The 23,003-nt window shown below is 41.8% G+C and overlaps 1 protein-coding gene across 1 annotated transcript; it reads right to left on the bottom strand.

The window, feature by feature from the left end:
- Positions 1-318: 318 nt before the first annotated feature.
- On the bottom strand, positions 319-14,430 carry osr1 (odd-skipped related transcription factor 1). Its single transcript, XM_034674357.1, has 3 exons — positions 13,881-14,430; positions 4,531-5,238; positions 319-998 (listed from the first exon to the last, which is right to left on the bottom strand). The coding sequence occupies exons 2-3, from the start codon at positions 5,208-5,210 to the stop codon at positions 866-868; spliced, it is 813 nt and encodes a 270-aa protein (XP_034530248.1). The 5' UTR covers positions 5,211-5,238; positions 13,881-14,430; the 3' UTR covers positions 319-865.
- Between the last annotated feature and the right edge of the window lie 8,573 nt (positions 14,431-23,003).

Here is a 23,003-nt window from a genome sequence, read left to right as displayed (position 1 = left end):
TTTTTGTTGGAAATATTTGCTTATAGTTTGATTTTATCTCAATTTTGCCTTATAAATGTTACCTTTCTATATTTGGAGCTCTAGGAGTGCGAATCATGTGGGAATTTGTTGACTGTTCTTTCTTCTTGTTAATCTTTTTTTAACTATAGTTTATTTTTTATAATTTGCATTAGCAAAATAAAAATGATGATAAATCAAAACTATCTGAAAGGAAAGTTTGCAGGCCCTGAATTACAGCTGATACCAAAGCTCTCCCTGAATCTCGTCCCTCACACAGCAGAACCTTCCTCAGACAGAGTCATGCACCCAACAGAGCAGTTACAGTAAAATATTTTATTTAGAAATGATTATTCATTCTGAAAATATGTTTAAGAAATCCAGTGATACATGTAAATAATCAATAATCAGGTTAAAGTGCAAAAATACAGTTCTGATATAATGTTTCTGTACAAAAATAACATTGGAATGTGATACTGAAAACGTGTCTATGTTAACATGGCTTTGATCATTCTCAGCTTTTGTTTTAAAAAATTGCATAAGAGTCGTGTCCCTCATAAAAAGTCTTTGGATTGAAGCTCCGGAGTTTTCCCCGAGCAGCCACTCAGAGGTTTTTAGGTCCGTTTCACATTCCACACGTCCACTGGGTCCTCTGCCAAATCAGGCTTTGATAACTACGCATACACTCCTCCACTAAGGCTTGTTTCTGTGGTGTTTCTTTAGGATCTGGCTGCTGAAACATTTCATCCTTGAGAAGTATTCCCATCGCTGCGGAGGGCTCTGAGATGAAAAAGTCTTTGGTTGTTCTTTTATTGTCTTTGGTCGTGTTTTTCCAGTGTCCCTGTCCCGTCCCTGCTGGCTCAGTGAATCACTTGATCTTGGCCGGCTTCAGTTCCTTGACCTGCATGTGTAATGTTTTGTGGACGGCCAGAGTCCTGGACTGACAGAAGCCCTTCCCACACTCCTGACATTTGAAGGGCTTTTCTTTGGAGTGGATGTACCTGCAGGGGAAACACAACAGAGCAGCTGGTGAGGATTCAGGAAGAATCAAGTCAGATTTAAGAACATAATCCTCCATACCGATAGATAACGTGTGTCATGTCCTCAAAATTAAACATCAAGGCCCTTTTTTCAAAAGCAAACCATATGATGTTTCCTACATGAAGCCAATGTTTGCTCTATTTAAGGCACAAACACAACGTTTTAAATCCCAGAGATCTGTCAGCTAACAGGATGAACCTGGGATCCATTTATTAGTTACATGAATGATGAGTTCAGAAACCTCTGGGCTGACTCCAGCAGATTGATTGAGCCAGCATCTGCATAACAGGCTGTAATGGCAGCAACATCCTCCTTTGGGGCAAATTGACCCAATCAAAGTATGTCCACTAATGTTTCTGCTGACAGGCGCAGATTGTTAATCTGAGTGTCTGACAGCATCACAGAGAGAAACCAGAAACAGCTGCTTCATCACTTTCCTCTGAGCCAGCACTCCGGTGACAAGAACAATCTTCAAAACACGAGATGTTTGTCTACCTCTACCTGGATGTGGTCATTATTTTGTGTTAAATACTCTCTTCTGATTGGTCAATAATGCATACCAACAGTCTGTTATTTCTGAACAGCAGATCATTGCTATGAAGGACTTGTGTTGCAGCAGAAACACAGCTGCATGCTCATATAGGTAGGCTAATTTCTGCAGACCAGCTAAATGAAGCCACATTAAATCACTTTGAGGGACAGTGGGGGTCGCAAGTCTTTGGCACCGGTATTTTGGGGGTCACGGGGTGAAAAGTTTGGTAACCTCTGCTCTAGGAGATATGTGCTGTAAATTCACAAACACATGCAAAAGTCCAAAACAAACGCAGCTGAAATGCATTGCAAATGTAAAAACATATCATCGTGCCGCAGCGACACTCCGTCCCTTCAGTGATACAGCTGATTCACATAGCTCCCCCTACAAGCCTGGAGTACTTCCGTTCAGTTTGGATTTGCAGCGTTTATCTTTTGCTGTTCTCTGATTTTGTCTTTGCATCATTTCTGTATTTGCAGCACGTTTTAAGTTTAAGCAGCTGTTTTGACTTTTCAAAACACACTCCTTTTTTCCTGAGCATTTTAGCTGTCGCATTTGGACTTTTAAGAATACTTTTCAATTTGCACCTTTTCTATTTTTGCAGCACGTTTCTCCAAATGATGATTTGGACTGTTGCAAAACGGAGATGAGAGACAACACTGAGCTATGACAGAGACATCTTGAGGGTGGCACAGAAGTGTGGTAGCCCTGCTAGTCCTCAAGAACAGACTGCTGCTCAGGACGCTCCTCTCCAGCTCCCACCTTTTGTACATCCATATTGATCAACTGCATATTGGTGTCTCAGTGTGTGATGCATGGGAGGTTAACACGCAGAGAGAGCTTCTCATGCACACACTTCTCAAGCAGCACTTTTCAGTCCTGCCTGCTCTCCCATTCACAGTGATCCTGAATGAAGACTTCATTCAGGACACGGTACGGGATACAGCGATGTTTAGGGACGGATAGATGGAAAAGAAAATGTCTCAGGCTCTGACGGTGATGAGGCAGAAAAACTCAGTCAGGTGTTGCTGAGTCATGCAGTCCTGTTTACATCCCTTACTCGACGTATGCAGCGCCATCATGGTGTTGATGCTGCACCAAGTTGCACAATAACACAAACTCATATTGTGATCTTTTAGTAATGCAATACTGCCAGTGTTACCCTATGGAAGCTTTAAAGCATTTCTCAATAACATATTGTTTATTATCCACTCATATAAAAGGATTAAAACTGGTACTGAACTAAATATTGATGGAAAAACCACCAAAGAAGAAATCACTTCTAAAGAAAACCCTTCGCTCTGCAGCCGCTCCGTCACACCCTGAAGAACGCTGACTGATATAATTGTTTCATGAATTTCTGGATAATGAAATCCTCCAAAGTAAACACACTTCCTGTCACTGAGATCTGGCAAATTAAATTATTGTTATTGGTTTGATTTATACCATGTGCCACGCCTGCGCTATAGGCTCTTCTCGCTCTGATCCAGGTTCATTAACCTGCTGCTGCACGTCAGGTTACTGCTGGTACTGATGTAAACAACCGCGGAGACAAGGGGGTAGTATACTCAGGAGAGAATCAATCAGAGGGCTTTGACAGGTTCAGTTTGCGGGTAATAAAGTACATAATGATGGTTCACATTTGATTTAGATTGGTTGTTTATCTCTCAGATGAACCTACAGTGTGTCTCCACAGGAGGCGCTGTGGTTTGATTTAACTCAGACTCCACACGCTGCAGATTTTCACCCATACTAAACCCACATAAACAAACTTAATGACATTTTTTAATGGGCCGAGGGCTGATGGTGGAGCTCATGTATTTCATACTAACCTACTTAAAGCTCCTGTGAGGAGTCTGGAATTAATACTGATTCTAACAAGATACAGTAATCTTTGTAGCCAGAAATCACTGCAAGACAAAATCGGGAAATACATAAGGTGTTACTTTGTCCACAGGGGGGCGCCATAATTAACACAAACGCAACGTCTGTCACACAAGCTTCAAAGGCAAAGTGCAAATAAAGTCTCTTGACCGTAGAAATGTAAAAGACTGTGAAACATGGGCTCAGTCTGGCTGACGTCATCCATTGGTTTCTGAAGAGACGTTATGAAGCCCAAAGATGGCGGCCGCCATATTGGAAAAGACAACTCTAACTAACTTTAAGCTAGCAAACCAAGTCTCAACCCTTCACGTTCAATGTTCATCGGCTCTGTATCTGCAAAGATCTCTTCATATTCAAAATAAATCAACATTTACCCAGATGAAAAAACACTAAACAATAAAAGTTTGGTGTTAATCCATCTAGTACTCTGCAGGGGGCTTCAGAGGCCCCCCTGTAAGCTGGACTCCTACAACCTAAAGCTAACTACCCAACCAGCTTGAGGGTACCATGAGGGTAAATGTGCACTACATATTTGGGTCCTCTGGTAGCCGTGCCTGTGTTTGGAACTGACTGAGTTTAAGATGAGGCCTATTTGGACAATACATGAGACCCATTTAAGCCCCACCCCCTCCTTGGAGAACAACCCACAGGGCCTTATTCGCGATCCAAACAAGCTGTTAAATGGGTAGCTGTTGAAAATCCTTCATAACATGTAAGTGGCATCCAAGCAAATTTACTTCGACTGATGACAATGTTGCATTGTATGCAGCCCTTTGTACATTCTCTGAATGTCAACACAACCAACGGTTTTCTGGATGCAGCCAACACCGCCATGTTTATATATATTTGCATAGATTGCTGACGGAGATGGGCATGGATTCAAGATTGGGTTCGATTTCGGAAGGGAACCATGACAAAGGTTGAGATGCAGTTAATTAAAGAAAAGTTGGACATGTTTGTTGGATGTTGCCCTCGTCTCACCCCACCTTCAGTTGGTCGTGAGATTGACAGCTCCATGAAGTTACTCAAACAGCTCAGTTCTCTAAGTAGGTCATTAAGGCAGGTGTGGTTCTCACCTGTGGTCCCGGAGGTGGTCCTGTCGTCTGAAGGCTTTGTGGCAGATATCACAGGTGTACGGCCTCTCGTCTGTGTGCGTCCTCTCGTGGATCAGCAGGTTGTAGGATTTGGTAAAATGGCGGCCGCAGAACTTGCAGACAAACTCTTTCTTTGTCTTGGAGGGCAGGCGTCCTCGGCTGGACTTGCGCTCCGGTGAGGACAGTTTGGTCACGTCCAGGAGGCATCCCAGGCCGGCTGCGTTCGGGTGGTGAGATGAAGCCTGAGCTGCAGCAGCCGCCGCAGCAGCTCCCGACATGCTCAGATCCTCAGCCTTCAGGTGATCCTCCTGGGTGGCTGCTGTGGCCAGGTTGGCGAAGTCAAAGCGGGGCTTGTTCTTGGAGCTCTGCAGCAGCCCTGCTGAGTCCTGCCTGGGCTGTAGGAGGTGGGGGAACAAGGGGATGGAGGCCATGGAGGAGAACTGGGCAGGCAGCTTGGAGATGGTGCAGCGGGGGAGGCCGAGCGGAGGGTAGCCGAGGGTCCACTGGTGGAGGTGGATGGCATGCAGGGCGCTGAAGCTGTAGATGCTGTGAAAGTTATCTGCCGGCAGCTGGAGGCCTGTGGAGCTCTGCAGGAGGGAGTAGTTGGCCAGCTGGAGGGACGGGTGGAGGGGGACCGGTGCTGGCAGGGTCTTGCTGCCCATGGCTGCTCAGAGAAATCCAATAGGCGTCCTGATGGAGGAAGAGAACATAAACAGATGAAAATATGCAGCGTGAAAAGTCAGATAACATCACTGATGACTGTAAATCCTCAGTTTGAAAAGTTGGTCAGAAATCATTTGTTTTTCTTCCTCTTCTCTCCACGGCGTGAACGAGCAGATAACAAACATCTCACTGTTCAGCCATTGAATCAGACCAGGTGCTTCACTGCAAAGCTTCAGCTCAAGGAGTCAGGGTGGGAACTTAATCTTTACCTGTCCACAACGTTTTGGCATGATTTCTTTTTTGGTTATTAAAATAATAAGTGCTGTTAGATGTAAATTTTTGATTATGAAACAGGTTCAGACTGTTAAACAATGCTTTCAGTCTTTATGCTAAGCTAATCATGTCACGACTCCACCTCTGTACCTCATGCACAGACATGAAAGCGTTATCTATATCTTTTATCTCTGCAAGGAACGTTTCTGCTGTGATTCCTGTAGCCTACAAGGAAGTGCAGCTGAAGGGAAGATACAACTATTCCCCAGATATTTGAACCACTCTGAGGTGTTCATGAGTCAAACTACGTTGTATTTGCTGCTTTCTTTCATAAATCCACTCCCCTTGTTTCGCTTTGGTCATGACGATGGCTGAAACACACCTTACTGTCTGTTTGTGATACACAAAGAAGAAAGTAGCTGCTAACACGCCTTGGTCCCTAAACCTAACCTTTAGGCATGCATGCAATGTGTCGCCTCGAACCCTAACCACTCTGGGTTTATGCCTAACCCTAACCCTTAATATTAGTCTGTGGACTCACAGACCTGCAACAGAGCTCTGTAACAACGCAATATTAGTGCCCCAGTGTACGATTTCATTTTGCACTTCAGTGTTGTGGAAACACGGGAAGTACACACACTCAGACATGCACATACACACAGCATGGTTTCGCCCAGAACAACCATTGCTTTTATGCCAATATGCTGGGTGTTACACGTTGCAGATGAGATGTTACAGCGGCGTAAGAATCCCACCTTGAGCTGTAAGTTTTCATGCAACGTCAGCAGATTTACGATTTGCAAAAACTGTGCAGCAAACTGTGAAGGATGCATGTTTACGAAGTTAGTCCAATATTTAAAACACAGCAGCTATCACTTGAAGAAGCAGCAAAAGCTTCAGCTGTATCTCCCTCCACAGAGCTCTAACTTCACTTTATCAATGCAAGTCTTTATAAGATGATTCACTCTTTGAATCAGTGTCCTGTTCCCTTATTTTACTGTCACATTCATCCATCATCCAGAAGTGACTTTTTAACTCATCTTCAAGGTGGATCACTGGCTCTAAGTAACACCTACCTGGAAGCTTCTCTGTGGCTGCCCTGCTTTGATATGCATTTCACTACAGCAGCGTACCTACTTCACACCCCCACCCTCCAAGAACATTAGCGCCTTATCAATGCAACACAACAACACACAGACACACTTCTATCAGGAGCCACTACACATCCAGTCCAGCTGCTGATAAAGCTCCTGAAGGGGGGCAGGGAGGGAGGGGGGTTTCATTATCAGATAATTGAGCCTGTGATTGTGAGAGGCTGTTGCTGTTTGATCCACGCTACACAAAGCTGTGAGGCCGCGTGGACAACGGTAACTTTCCTTTCTTCAACCAAATCTCCTCGGTCGCGTTTCAAACTGAGACTTTTGGAAACGATGCAGACGCTGGTATGATTTCAAAACTTCAGGGGGGTGTTGAATGTGTTCTGTAGAATCTTGGTGGTGACGATGCTGGCAGAAAAAGTCCCTTGCTGGTGTGTCATTCCCTGGTAACACTAAATCTGTTCACAGGGGAAGAGAGTCTAGTGTCGGCATGTTATCAGCTCTACACGAGTGAGAAAACCAGTCCCTGTTTGAAGGTTTCCAGCCTCTCTGGTGGCTTTCAGATGGATTACAGCTTTGGCAACGGGCACACCTTCAATCTGTTTTCCAGTAGAAACACTCTCCTGTCAGTGTTTTGTGAGAGTCCACTTTGAGGACCAAGGTGAGACTTTCTCTGACTGCTATGGTCCCAGGTTTGACTCCTGGCCTCAACCTTTTGCTGCAGGCCCCCCCCCCCCCCCCCCTCTCTGCTCCACACAGTTCCTGTCTCTCTTCAGCTTTCCTCTCATTTTGAGCTCACTATGTCTCAACATTTCACCCTGTGACTCCATATTTCAGTTCAGTGACAGCCTTGCACGAGTGAAAGGGGGCTCGAGTCTCAAGTGAAAGTTTGTCTAAATCCAATGACGAGAGTTTTTTAAATTCTTACTTTCTGCAACTTCTGCAGATGGAAACTTTGGATATGAGACAGGATGCATGGATGTAAAGGTCCATTCATCAACCTAACCTTGCCCCATGTACAGAGGCCTTAGTCCTTGTTGCAGCGGTTGCAGGTTCGACTCCTGGCTTCTATCATTTGCTGCATGTCCTCACTCGCCCTCTACTCCCCACATTTCACGTCTTTCTCCATCTTTGCTATCCAATAAAGGCAAAAATGCCCAAAAACATAACTTTTGGAAGCGAACCTCCTCCTGTTTGCTGTGATGTTAAAAAATAAGGTATGAAATGAACGCCCCATTAATGTGCAAACTGCATCCTCATAGCAAGACTTTAAACTTTTACAGTTTCATTATTTCATAAAAATGTATTCCTCCTGAAAGAAAAAGTCTTGTTTTGGTCCTTTATGGTTCAGTTTTCTGACACTAAGTTTGTTCTTATTTTAGAGGATACGCTTTAATACAGCAGAGAGAGACAGGGATCAGGGATCAAACCGTCACTCAGTGTCCTCACAAGCCTGCAAAGACACTGAGACAACGGGTGTGTATGTGTGGTATGTGTCAGCGAAAGTGAACACAAAACAATTGGCAGCTTTACCACACACACACACACGGACACGGACACACACACAAATGTGTCTGACAGAGAAAAAAAGTGTGTGTGTGTGTGTGTGTATTTGTGTGTGTGTGTGAGTGTGTGTGTGGGTGTTTCCTGTTCCCAGAAACACGCCTGGGGCTGTTGAGGGCAGAGAGAGAGAATGACAGCATTGAGCTGGAGAAATACCTGTGAGCTGTTAAATCAGGTTTGATAAGCAGGAATAACAATAGACAATAATGTATCTTTGTCTGAGGCAGACGCTGATGGACAGGAGCCGCCGCCGCTCCAAGTCTGTGTTCTTCCACAGGCCACGCCCCCTCACCTCCTCAGCTCATACAATAGAGCCGTTTAATCCTCACAGCTGCTGCACGGTCTACTCTCACTCAGGTGCGGCAGTTCTGTAAATGCATGCTCCACTTTTGCTCCACTGTTTTGGACCTCTGTGGAGTTTTGTGTACTTAACTTAAAGGGTAACACCTGGGCCCCATTTTTACAAATTTTGGGGTCTTAATGACCGATAATGACAAAACGTTTTGAGCTGCACCGGTAGACAGTTCAGCAGCCAGGAAACAGGCCGTAATGGCTGCAGAATAATCCTCAGGGGGGAAATGTACCCGATCAAAGAGAGACTGAAAGTGCTCACTCTCCACAAAGACGGGATCTCATCATTACTCTACGAGTATCACATCAAATTTAAGAACCCAACCTGAGAACAAGAAGCTTTGTTAAAGCCGTTGCATCACTCTCTGACAAAACCATCAATCTTAACTTGTGAGATGTTTTTCTAACACTCTGATTGAGCAATCTGAAAACTTTTTTTTTTAATCAAATCAAACAACATTAAAATATTTATTTTCTCTCTACATTCAGGAGGAAGCTTACAAGTCAACAAAATGCAGCAAAATATGATGCAATAATATGAATGAATTGTTCCTCCTGTGTTTAACACACAGAGAGAGAGCTTTCTGTTTTTATGCCTCTGAACTTTGACCCCTCTGCCTCCTCACATTAAAACAGCGAGCTCTCTGAGTGTCTTTGAAAGTAAACTAAAGTCTTACCTTTAAGGATGTAATTTATTTTTACCTCCTTTATTTAATTTATGTATTTATTGTGTTGTTCTGATCTTTTTTTAGCTTTAATTGATTTTTATTTTTACTTATTTCATTTATTCATTTTATTTTAAAGTTTTTTATGATTCTCTTTTTTTTTAACCTATTTCTGTTGTTTTCTGTCTCTGTTCTTCTGGACTGCATTATTATAATAATTTTTTTAAACAACATTTATTCATCTTATTTATCTATTTAATTTTTCTGATCTTTTTTTTTAGCTTTAATTGTAATTTTACTGTCTGTATATATGTTCCATGTTGTTGAGTTGTGCTATTTATTTTGACATGTGCTGCTGACCTCTTGGCCAGGTCGCCCTTGTAAATGAGGTCTTGATCTCAATGGGACTCATCTGGTTAAATAAAGGTTAAATACATTAAATAAATTGATTTTAATTTTTACTTATTTTATTAATTAATTACATTTATTTTATCTAAAAAAAAAATGATTGAACCTATTTCTGTTGTTTTCTCTCTGTTCTTTTAGGCTGCCTGCTTGTCTGTATGAAAGATGCTTATAAATAAAGATTAATTAATAATAAACCAAGGTGCACACTGCTGCACGGTGAGGACTTTAACCTGTGACAGTTTGGCTCATTGTTTTTCCATATCATGTTTCATATTGTGGAGTTTCTGCTGTTTGCTGATGGTGTTAAAATGTCTCCACCTTACTCAGAGCTCTCAGTAGTGACACATCATCTGTTATCAGTGTTTCAGTTTCTACTTGAGGATATATCTCCGTGTTTAAAGAGTAAATAAGGTTTCACAGTGATGCTGAATGGATTTAGTCAACTAAGAAGAAATCTGCTCACTGAGCAGGAGTCAGAATTTTTCAGGAGCAAATTCAAATCATAAAATGCATCGTCTGTGGAGTGGAGTCAAAGGTGCAAAATTCAGTTTTTGAAGCCTGACAGCTTCATTTGTAACCTGAGTTTCAAACATGCTTCAAAGAAACATAACTCTTCAAATACATGCATGCAAAACTTTAACATCCCTTCAGTCCATCAGCTGAAACCTTCACCTTTTTTTAAAACTATGCTTGTTAAACTGAATTTGAGTTTTTTAGACATCTGAATTTATTTTTACATCGATGGCAACAAAAACTAAAAATAAAACCCAATAAAAATAGTAATGATGATTCATGTTTGGTACCAGTAAACTAATACTTTTAGAAATAAGCCAAGAAATTAGTGAAAGAAATGTGGAATGCAGCGAATGAGTCAGTGGAAAAACACGAGCGGGCGTTACGAGGTTTTATAAGGACATGTTCTGTGTATGAACTCTTTATGCTGGAGGAAAACCTGGTATCTCCAAAACTCATCATAACCTCAGAGAACAGAGTTATTTAAAGTTTCAGAGAAATGTGCTGGATTATAAATTAATTCATGAGAATAAGACTCTGATGAGGTTTTCATTAAGTCAGCACCTGCACATCTGAGAGTGTCCTCCTCAATCTAACAATTATTTAAACAATAAAACGACTTCACGTCAGGAGAGGCTCTTTGTGGCTTCAGGGTACAAATCTTTGCAAAGTTTATTAACTTCAAAAGCAAAGAGGAGAGAAACATGTTCCAGTTGTATGCAGACGATGGAGGTTTTTAATAAAAGGGTTAACTCCAACTTTGAAATGCTCTAACCCTGATCCTAAAGCCGGCTGCTCGTCCAGTGAACTCCGGTGAAGTGTTTGTAATGAGGAGCAGCGGAGCTCGAACAGCCCCCTGCAGTCTGTTCCTCTCTGATCATGACGCAGAAGTAATTGACTTTTACTTAGGAGGTCATTAGAGGAGATAAGTGCAGCGCTGCTGAGCCTCTGCTCACCTTTAACCCTTTGATGTCTGCATACCAGGGGCCTCTGCGCCCACGCGGCCGTGTGGCCCTGCGTTTGGGTCGGGACTGTGAGATTCAGCGCCTCAGACGACCTCGACGTGACGACTGAGACGCTACGGCCTCTCACCTCCGTGTAAACATGATCAGGCTGGGTGCAGTACACACTCCAGAGACACGAGTATTAGTGGTGTTGAGTTTCTTACAGCTACGAGCACAGCGAGAGAGAGAGAGTAGTCCAGAAAAACCAAGGACACAGTTCATGTCTCCAGAGGTTTTTTTGGGGTGTGAGGATTTCTTTCTTTTTTTTTAACCAGGTGAAACTTCTGTTCTGCAATTAAACTAAAACAGGATGCATAGTTTGAAAGCTGCTTCCTCTTATTTGACACATAATACCTTCATATTTACAAAAAAAAAGTAGTGAGAGTTTCCAGAAAGGACTAAATCTACTGTACAACGACTCAAACCTGAACTCAAGCAGTTACACTCAATTTCTAATCAACCCATGTGCTGCTTGTTTTAACTAAAACTACAGTTTCACAGTTTAAACCAGCAGGTCACATGTCAGCTCTGACTTGTGGATCTTTCTCTTCTCAGGTTTCTTCATTTAAAATCTTTACACTCAGAGAAAATGTGGAATGATCAGACAGTTACAAGAACAAGGCAAGAATCAGAGGGAAGAAATGCAACAAGAGGCCTTCAGATTTATCCGCAGCCCCCCCTGCTGAGCTCTTTAACCCCCCAAAGATACAATCCACCTTGATTTAAAATGAGTTTGAAGAAGCAGCTTTAGTTGAAGTCTTACAAAGTTTTATACTATCAGGGACAAAAATGCAAACATATAACTGTCTTTGTTTCATGCATCAACAAACTGAGTGCGTCTGCAAACTCAGCTCTCGATCATCTGTATATTTTAGATCATTTCAGCTCCTTTCATACTGGATTAAAATCTCTCCGTCCACCAGGAGCCTCAAACTACCTGACAGAATTTGACCTTGGCTTTATGCAGTAGGTTTTGCACAGATGGGCAGAGGTGTGGTCCAACATGAGGCCTGAAACGTTTAATGTCTACAGTCCCTCCAGCTGTGGGATAAGAAACCCCTCATCCTCTCTCGGCCTGCAGCAGAACGACTCCGTTATCAAAATGTCTCAATCTGACGCGCTAACACTCCACAGGTGGATTCACCTGGGAGTGAACAAAGTGTGCAAAGAGACTGCTTTTAGGTGTGCATGACTGTAGGGGAAAAAGTCACCTCATGCTTAAAGTCTTAAATTGGATTTTTAAAGCAGGAGGAACTCTGAGGTCGGTCATATGTTCCCAATAAACCTCCTCTTGTTTACTTTTCTGTAATCATGTTTATTTTTATAATATGGAGCAGCAGCCTGATGCAGACGCTCATCTCTACAACTCTCCTTTTTTTAATGTCTGCTGAAACAGGTTGAAATGCTCACACTACTGCAGAAGATACTCAACTAAAAATCAAATGCATTCAAGAAAAGTCTGATAACAAATGCTGGAAACTTCATATAAATACAGCTGTTAAATAAAGCTCTTCAGTGAGAGGATAACTGAAATATTTGTAGGTATGTCAAAACTTGCTTTTCTAAACTTTCCCCCACAGTTTCATCAGATAAATGACTACACCATCAGTCCGCCACATTTTAAATCCACTTTTCATTGGACTTCACATTTAGAGATTGTTTTCTAAATAATCTTGCAGAAAAATAAAGTTGCAACCCTTTCATAAAGGTGTAAATATATAAATTAGAGTGTTGCATATTTAATAATTCAAATGCAACACTCTGCAAGGCTCATTGTTAGTTTTGTATCCTCATCAAGCTGATCTCTTGTTTTTCTTTAAATAAAAAAAGAGCAGGAGGAGCTGTGAGTCTGATTTCACATCTTTGTTATTTTGTTTAAATGTCCCTGTAGATCATTTAAAACAGCACCTCACTTAAACATAGTCTCTAGGTCTCTGTGCTCTCTGCCTCCTCATCCTCACTGAGTTGTTGACCCGTCAGACCTCCCTCTCCCTCTCGGACCCTCTTGAGGACTCTATCAGATCCGGGTCTTCATTAAGCGGAGCAGCATCATTAATTAGTGAATCTTGCAGACAGACGGTGTTAAAGCTGTTAGAGTGGAGGTGATCCTGCTCTTTACGCGGGCCTGTGATGATGTTTATTCAGATTGTGCAGCCTGTTTCTGTGTAAACCTTTATTTAACACTTTGATGAGATGAGACTCATCAAAGCAGTGTCAACGACGGGTTCAGGATCAACGAGTCAGCATGCAGGATGCAGCTCTTACATCTGTCTGACTTCTGAAGGGACATTTTTTAAAAAACAGATATTCTGTGCACCAGGAAAAAAAAGTACAACTTGATTCTTGTGCGTAAATTTTAAAAATGTTACATTCCTGCAGCTCTGCAAAGGGGAACTTTCCTGAATCAATTCATGGTAAAAAAAATAAATAACAAAACACTTCCCATTATTTTCCCTTATTCATATTTAAATGTATTGCTTTTATGTTATTCCTCAATTCCATCCACATCATGATGTTCCAATAAATACAAATGAAATCAGTTCCGCAAAGACTTGAAGGACATGCTACACCTGTTGCACAATGAGAAACCTCCAGCTCCTACAGGGTTTTTTAAAGCTGACATAATTTGGCATGTATGTAAAAATAGAACTTTATAAAGTGAGTTGTAACTTAAGCTTTAACTTCATAAACTCCGGACACTCTGATGGGACATGAAGTTTATTCCCCCTCTCTGTCCGGATGAAGAGATCCACTTTTTTCTTTTTAAAGGTCTAAAAACAAAAAGAGAGACTCACCAGTAAGAGACGGTTTTTAAAAGCTCCTTTCAGCCGGGGGGTCCTGGCGGTGGTTCAGGCTGTTAGAGCCCCGCTGAGCTGCTTGTTTCTCGGGTAGATGAGTTAATGACGCGGCCGGAGCGGCAGCATGTTTCCTCCGCGGGGAGAGCGCGCAGAGGCCGAGGCTGGGCAGAGCAGGCACGGCGGCGTGGAGGTGCTGCCCTGTGGTGGAGATGGAGGTGGTGGTGGTGGTGTGATGTCGGTGGTGATGGTAGTGGTGTAGCTGTGATGTTGGGACGCCTCTCTGTGCTCCACTGTTGTGCGCTCTCCGCTGCCCGCTGCCTCTTTAATGCAGCGCAGAGTCCGACTCATACAGGCGCGTCACTCAGCCAGCCCACAGACACACACAGACACACACAGCACAGACACACTACACACACAGCAGGACGCAGAACATCAGTGTGCTATATGATCCTGGAGTGTCGGACAGGAAACAGGAGCGTGAGCTGGTGTTTCATGTGCGCACGCTGGACTCTGTGCATGCTCCGAGAGATTAATCAGGAAAGTTTCATATTTATTCTTTCTGCATGAAAAGTTATAAAAGTCCCCCAAAACGAGTAAAATTGCTTTAAACCCTAAAAATAAAATATTATAATTTGGTTCGTCTGACGAGTCCTGTTTCCAAACTGTTCTATTGAGACATCACACACACACACCACATAAACGGCCACGAGGGGCTCAAACCATAGATCTAAGGGACCAGGTAACAGTGACTCGAGCGTGATGACGACATATTTCTCATACACCTGAGGAAATGTCTGCACGTGCAAAAACTGAAATATAATTTTCTGTTAAAATTAAAACAACGTTAATATTCTCGATAGTATACTCCAGTGCAGTGTGATTCCACATGCATTAAAGAAGAGTCCATGCAAATATGAGCTTTAACAAATACATCAGATTAAAGCTGTGAGGTCTGAGAGGAGTTTGCAAAAAATATAACTTTGAGAAAAACAAAGAAAAAGTCACAGAATTTCAGAATTTTTAAGTGGAAGATTATTGGACCAAAGATGTCAACAAATAAAGATATTTAAATGATTTAATCCTGAAAAGTTTGCAGAAATGTAATCTTGATCTAAGTCTTACATTGTTTTGCTGCTTGAACACTTGCAGGAGAAGAAGAATTTTTAGATTTTAGAAAAACACTTTATTTAACAATAAAGTTAAACAGGCAAACATTTAACAAAGAGTATTTCAAACAATTCACTGAGCCAAGACAATCACTAAATGTCAACTCTCCCTGATGCCCTCAAACCCTCACCACTGCAGGAACTCCCTCATGTCCCTGGTGGCTTTGTGGAAGCAAAACTCCAGCCTCAGTCTGGCCTTTATGTTGCACTTCCACAAAGCCACAGCATCAAGTTCAAGCCCAGCCTGTAGTTTGTCTCTACGAGTCAGGTAGATGGCTATTTTTGCCTCTCCAATTAAAAAGTTTAAAATTTGGGACTTGGATTTATTTGTTTTGCTGTGCCTGAATCCACAGAAGAAGAAGAAGAAGAAGAAGAAGAAGCTTCTGACCAACAGAAACATTTCAGATTCAGATTCAGAATACTTTATTAGTCCCAGAAGGGCAATTCAGTTTTACAGTCAACCCGTCCATAGTACAATACATACAGTATAAATAAAAATAACACATCGTGACATCAACAATAACCAACCTCACTGACATTTGTGAGAGATGAATTTGAGTCCAGTCCTGCAGCCTCCCCTCTGTTTGTGCACATATATATGTTTTGCTTAATAAACTATGCTGTAATATTTTTAATGCTGAGCGCTGCAGCTTCTGGCAGAGGAGAGTTTGTGACTGCAGCCCTGCTCATAAAATCAGTCCTGTAAGTTCTGCTTTATGCTGAATTCTCCCTCCTGTAGTTTTTATACTGCTGGTAATAACGTGGGCAGATTACATGGAACTGTTTCGGAACAAGTATGCTTAAATTGTTGCAGCTTTTGGCTCTGTGCTGTAATTATGTTTTAAATAATGAACCCTGAAGGCCTCACAAATCAGTGCAGAGGGACTGCTGAACCATCATCCTGGACACACAGAGTCTTTAGAGATGGTTTCTCTTTATTTATTGTCATAAATTAAAGAAACTGATTGATCCCTGAGGTGGAAGTTCAGCTATATTTTTAACCTTTATGTGTTTAATTCAATCACGTTACTCGCATCTCAGAAAATAAGATAATGGAGGCTTCGACACTCATCCTGCAAACTTCAAGAAACTACTTTTGGTATCTCTTACAACAAACACTGATATATTCATCTGTTGTGATTTTATTTTATGCAACACATCCAGAGGAAATGACTCAAACACGTCACCATCATGCAAGCATGATAGATGTAGCTACACAGGTTTGTTTTTACCCATAATCCCTCACAGGAGGAACAAACTCTTTGGACAAAGTCCTGACAAATTAGATAAAAAGTTGAGTTATTAAAGTGCACCCATGGGATGGACCTGAGTCACAATAATAAAGGTTTGGATATGTATTTAAGATTCCATATCAAAGCTGGCTGCATAACTTCAGCTGGTTGACCTCTTCTTTTAGATTCCAGGTAACGTGGGGAGCAAAAAAAGGTGTTTGATGATCCTGCAGAAAGCATGCTGATGTTTTGTCACATCCTCAACTGAGAGCATGATCACAAAGAACCACATCAATAATAAAAACAATGAGGCAGCTTTATGATCTGCAGTGTTTGATACAGGAGCAGGATAAAATCATCTTTGTCTGGAAACACATGAATGACTCAGCGTCTGTAGATCTGATGGACGGTGTGGTCAGTGTCAGAGGTCAAGGGAACGTTTACACTCCGAGTCCTGCAGGGTGACACCATGAGGATCTCTGAGCTGCAGACTGCACGAACCCACGGAGGAGGAAAACCAGTTAGAGTGAACGAAACCTGCCCTCTGCTGGACAGCCGTCCTCCTCAGAGGCTCTGACACAGCCTGTCAAAGCATCTCTAAACTCTCGTGTTAGTTTTTATGTTCTTGGTGTCAGCGACCCTTCTTATGAAACATAAACTTGTAAATAGAAACCAGCAGCTCATGTAAAAACACAACTTGTGATAAAAAGCAGCTTGATGAAGTTTAAAGACGACGTTAAAGTTGATCCAGAAGTTTTATTATTAACAACAGCACTGAATAAATCAAAAGCATGAAATCAAACTATGTCTGATCATTTTCTGCAGATATAAAGAAACACAAATACACTTTTTAAACTTCAACATAAACTTTATATCATAGTTTATTCTTGTGATGCTGCAACAACTGAAGTCCTCTTCTGTGGATCATTTAAGTATGATCACAGAATCCATTTCAAAATCCTATTATCAGTCCATAAAGCAATCAACGGTTCAGCTCCCCAGTACATCTCTGACTTGCTCACAGTGTATAACCCGACAAGGATCCTTAGGTCAGCAGGTGGAGGTTTTTTAAATGTACCCAGGTTGAAATCTAGGTCCGGTGAAGGGGCCTTTAATTACTGTGGTCCATCTTTTTGGAACAAACTGCCTGCTGACCTTAGGTCCATCACAACTACCTCCACTTTAAAAAAAAACTGAAAACATATTTATTTTCACAAGCGTATGAATGATATGACGACTGATGTGACTGGATGCATGTGCAGCAACAACTGCTGTTTGTTTGATTGCTGTGTCTGATGTATGTTCAGGGTATCTATTGTTTTTCTGTTTTTATTTATTCTATTTGGAAAAATGTCTTTTTAATTCCCCATGTAAAGCACATTGAACTTACGTGTAATGAAATGTGCTTTATAAATAAAATTGCTATTGCTATCACATCGAGTCATATTATATTCTCATTTATTATCCTAACTTCTTTTCCAATCTGATCTCATCATAATGTATTTTATTATTAAATATCTCATCACATCTTCTTTTATCTTTCGGTATCTTGTTGCAGCATATATCGTACCTTAACTCATCATAACATATATCATATGGAATCTTTTATTTTATTCTACCATACCGTACCTTGTTCTGAGCAGAACAAGGAGCAATATAATAATATATATGATATATATGTGTTTTTCAACATACTGTTGCTTGCTTGTGTTGTCTATTTGTTGTGCTCATCTGTCGCTCAGTCTATACGTTGCCTCATTTGAATTGCATGCAGCTAGTTTAATGATTGGTAGTCACTGCCTGATGCAAATATATACAGCACTGTTAACTGTTGTCCTGTTGTGTCTGCATGTGTCTTCTTTAACATTTCCTTATTGCTGCTTCCTGATTGTCTTGCTCCATGTATTTTATGCCCATGGACACTTTCTCAAAAATTGTCATATCATGTCCTTATGTAGCTTTTATTCATTTCTAATTGTAAGGTGCTATTTGTGCTTTTCTTTTCTTCTTTTTTTTGGTTGTTTGTTTGTTTTTTTGTTTGTGTTTTCGTTTCTCCTCTACCTTCTTATTCTGATTTATCTTTGTTTAATCTTGATCTCTTTAGGGAGCCTTTTTAACATCTGGCAAGGGACTACGGATGTAAACTAGCCTTTTGGCTAACTCTGGCATATTTACAGAAGTGTTAATTAATATGCATGGTCCTTTTAAATAATAATTTTTTTCTAACCGTAGCTTTGTTTTTTTTATATAGTTTTGTCGCTTTTGTGGAAATGTAAGTTAATATCCATCCATTATCTTGACCGCTTATCCCGTTAGGGGTCACGGGGGGCTGGAGCCTATCCCAGCTGGCTTCGGGCGGAAGGCAGGGTACACCCTGGACAGGTCGCCAACCTATCACAGGGCCAACACAGAGAGACAGACAACCATCCATGCACACACTCACACCTACAGGCAATTTAGAGTGATCAATCAACCTGAGCATGTTTTTGGATTGTGAGAGGAAGCCGGAGAACCCGGAGAGAACCCACGCATGCTCGGGGAGAACATGCAAACGCCACACAGAGAGGCACCCGCCCGGCTGGGGATTTGAACCAGGATCCTTCTTGCTGTGAGGCAACAGCGCTACCCACTGCACCACCGTGCAGCCCTATAAGTTAATAGCAAGAGAGAAATTAAGTCAAGGTGTTAACTTAAATTCAGGAGCAGGACTACGCCTAAACCACGCCCTCAATCACCTGACAAGCCTACTTAAACGTAGCCAGCCTACTCCAACTGCTTGTTTGTGATTCTTCAACCCACCCTCCCTCACCTTACTCTACTGCACTTAACCTTTTTCCTTATCCTCTCCTACTCAACTTGTGCTCGCTTCTTCTACGCCCTTGTCCACTTCAAGGTACAAGGGTCAAGATCAGCTCCAGCGGGATAACACTGAGACAGAACCCCCATCCTGAGTCTCCTTCTGCTGGGCACACTATGCACAACTAATTCATTAAATGTTCAACTTATATCCTTGTGTGGCGTGGTCCTTGCTAGTGAAGTTATTTTTGTTTGTCAATATTTTTTTTTAATAAATTCTCAGTTTGTTTAATTTTATACGGCATCCATTTCATTTAAAACCTGTTTTATAACACACGTGTCAGAAATATCACGTCCTGCAGAAGTGGCCAAGAAGGTTTTTGCCAAAAGTTGCCACTAAAATATTATTATTTTGTTATTTTAACTCTTTTGAGTTGGTATTCTTATGGATGCTTCCGCTTGTACATCAATACTTTTAAACTGTAGTTTTTTTAAGTGATAAATAAACAACTTACTATAAACAACTTTATTATTATTTATTATTTAAAAGGACCATGCATATTAAAGCTGCTGTGAGGAACTTTTGGTTTGTATCGATTCTGGCGCCCCCTTGTGGACAACATGATACCTCGTATCTCTTATCCTGTACATGCAAAATTTGTATCTTCAGACAATAACCTCATCCTGTTGTGTTTAACATACAAATGTATCACACGGTGTGATAATTTGCCATGAAAATAGACATAACGGGGTGTTTCTAAAGCGAGATGTCAATCATCTGGTCTGACACCTACCCCCTCAGAGCGGTGTCAGGCATTAAAAAATGACAACAGAGAAGCTATCAGTGTTGTTGTGGATGGTCTTGTTTGCTTTTGAAGGTCATAAAGAGGCATCAGTATCAGTTCCAGTCTGTTTCCCAACCACTTAAAAACTCCTCATAGTGCCTTTAATTAACACTTCTGTAAATATGCCAGAGTTAGCCAAAAGGCTAGTTTACATCCGTAGTCCCTTGCCAGTTGTTAAAAAGGCTCCCTAAAAAGATCAAGATTAAACAAAGATACAATTGAGTAAAATAAAATCAAAGTGAGAAGTTAGAGGAGAAACCAAAACACATAACATAATATGACAGTCTTTGAGAAAGTGTCCATGGACATAAAATACATGGGGCAAGACAATCAGGAAGCAGCAATAAGGAAATGTTAAAGAAGACACATGCAGACACAACAGGACAACAGTTAACAGTGCTGTATATATTTGCATCAGGCAGTGACTATATAAACCCTCACAGTCAGAGATTTGAAGTTCACTTGACTGCAGACATGAAGGTTTTTTAATCAAGCTTTTGATGAGAGTCAGAAACACAATGCAGAATGCAAATTGATTCTGCATCTCATGACTGAAGTTTCCATTCACCTTTTTGTTCCATGTTATTAATAAACTGTATCATGAGATCTTAGAACCAACCAGTTTAAGGCTGCAGCTCCAACAGACTGGTACCACAGAAGCTAACCCCCCCCCTCCTCTGTGAGCAATAAACCAGCAGCCAGACATCATTTATGTTGTGTGAGGCAGCGCTGGATACACACTGTAAATCCTGTCTGTGCTGTAAGTACCCACTGTACGCGTCTCTGCACACACACTCGCACACGACTGCACATCAACTTTGAGCGACCCTCCTCTGAAACAATGTTTACTATTCACTTACACACACTGTACATGCTGTTTACATCATTTCACATGTAATCCAAACACTCAGCAGCAGACAGGAAGCGGCTGCCAGCACGTCCAAATATATCAAACCCTCAGCACCTCTGGTTCTTTCTCTTACGGTCGGAGCACGGGCTGCAAACCACCCACTCCTTACTTCTTATTGGAAGCTGTGAGTCTGGAACATCGGCCTCCACCATGTTGGTTTTCTGGAGCCTGGAGGAACCATATCTGGAGGAGCGGGTGGAGGATAATCCTAGAGTGTGTTCCCTTGGTGACAGGGAAGACTTCACACTGCGGGGTACTCGTGTGAACAAGCATCTTTGGGAAGTTTTGCAGAGCTCCTGAAAGTTTCATGTAGATTCAGGAGAAGCTTAAGCGTCTGTGTTTGACACATTAAGAATAAGAGCAGGCTCAGTGGACTTTCTGAATCACTTGTCTTCGTCATCTGGCTTCAGAACAACTTTTCTGGTGTGGCTGCGGTCATGTTTCTAACAAAATTACTTTGCAATTTGTGCTGACAGATTCAATAAAGTTGCAAGAGTCCAGGTTGAAATGTAGACAGAGATATGCAGAGAGTTGTCATGAGATGCTTTTGTTTGTTGTAGTCTTTTATTTTTTCTTGTGTTTCCTGTTTTATTTTGTAGTTCTTGCCCCCTGTGTATCTGGTGTAATTTACTTCCTGCCCTCGTGTTTCCCTCCGGTTGATTGCACCCTCATGAGTTCCACCTGTGCCTCGTTGTCTCACCTGTGTCTGATTGTCCCTGTCAGTATTTAGTCTCTGTGTTCCCTCTTCTTCAGTTTTTGTCTGAACGTGACACGAGGAGAAACAGGAAAATATCATGCATTTATTTTAAAAACCACAAAGTTATCTCCAGTAATCATCAACATCACATCTCTCCAGCTGGTGAGTCTCTTCCATGATATTCTCCTCTGGTTTGTCCCAACTGATGCAAGCCCCTGCCACTTTATCCCTCCTCATCCCGACCCCGTTTCAAACTAAAAACCGAAACTGTATCCCCGTAACCGAAACATATTGGAGAGTAAAGTGAAAACTCCTGCAATTTGCTGCGCTGGAGAGTTGCATCACCTCTTGGAGTGCAGTGACTGTCACTCTGGAAACAGCATGATTAGATTAGAACAGCGCTCAGCCAACACTTCAAACTGAGAGATCCTCAGGGAAGCCTCCCCCCCAGCAAATTCAAACGATGTTTCATCACATCTTTACAGAAAATTGCTGCTAGCAAGGAAATGATGAAAACGTCATGACATTATAATATTGTGTTTCTGTATCAAAGTGGAAGTAATTATCAAGTTACACCACGATATACCAATCAAAACTCTGTGCAGAGCTACATGACTGTAATGAGGGGAAATCCACAACGCACACCACAAACATCCCCCGAGAAACGAACCACGATCCTCTGACGGAGTCTCACAGAAACATCATGAGCTCCACGCTTGTGTGTGCTGTATTTACTCCAGCGCAGATGATTTAGATTAGTCTGTACGGTGACTTTAGGTCCCGCTCATTCCGGTTTTCATTCTGAATGCGGATTACTTTACATTTAATCAATTTGTACCCAGATTTGTTTCACACATGTTTTACATTTGTGAGCCATATGGCCTGAAAGAGAGTAAAGCACATAACTATGGAGGGACAAGAACAAGAGATTACAGACACAGCCAACGCTGCTTACAAAATACAACCTCTCCTCTTCTCGTGAAGGTGGCTGCTCACATCGACTCCACTGCGTGTTCGTTTTCAGGCTTTTGTGCATGAGATTTCTTTAAGGAGGGTAAAATGACTTTTATTTGACTGCAGAGTGAGCATGCACAAGAGTCACATCATGCTGTCACCAGCTCCTCACTTTCCAGGATGATAAAACTCTGCCTAATGTCGCTCTGATGCAGCCCCTGACAGAGAAGTGACAGCTGTGCATGCAGAGTCTGAACATGTGACAAGCTAACATACACGCGACACTGCTGCCGTCAGATTCCCCAGGCAAATGCTCGATTAGTGTCACCTGTAGCTCGTGCACAGTGTAGTGTTCTGCAGAAGAAGACAGTGTTTACATGATTAACTGCAGAATTAGAAGTCGTGACATTTAAGTTAGTGGATTTTGTTTATCAGTAAAGTCTAACACGGGACTTCGACATGATCCATGTCCGGTCCGTCTCCAATCCGCTGCGGTCCTGCTCCGGGACCGCCGGACAGC

This window comes from Notolabrus celidotus, chromosome 22 (genome assembly GCF_009762535.1).
Source record: "Notolabrus celidotus isolate fNotCel1 chromosome 22, fNotCel1.pri, whole genome shotgun sequence".
NCBI classification, from domain to species: Eukaryota; Metazoa; Chordata; class Actinopteri; order Labriformes; family Labridae; genus Notolabrus; species Notolabrus celidotus.
The sequence above is the reverse complement of the archived record's forward strand: the minus strand, read 5'-3'. Positions and strand labels throughout refer to the sequence as shown.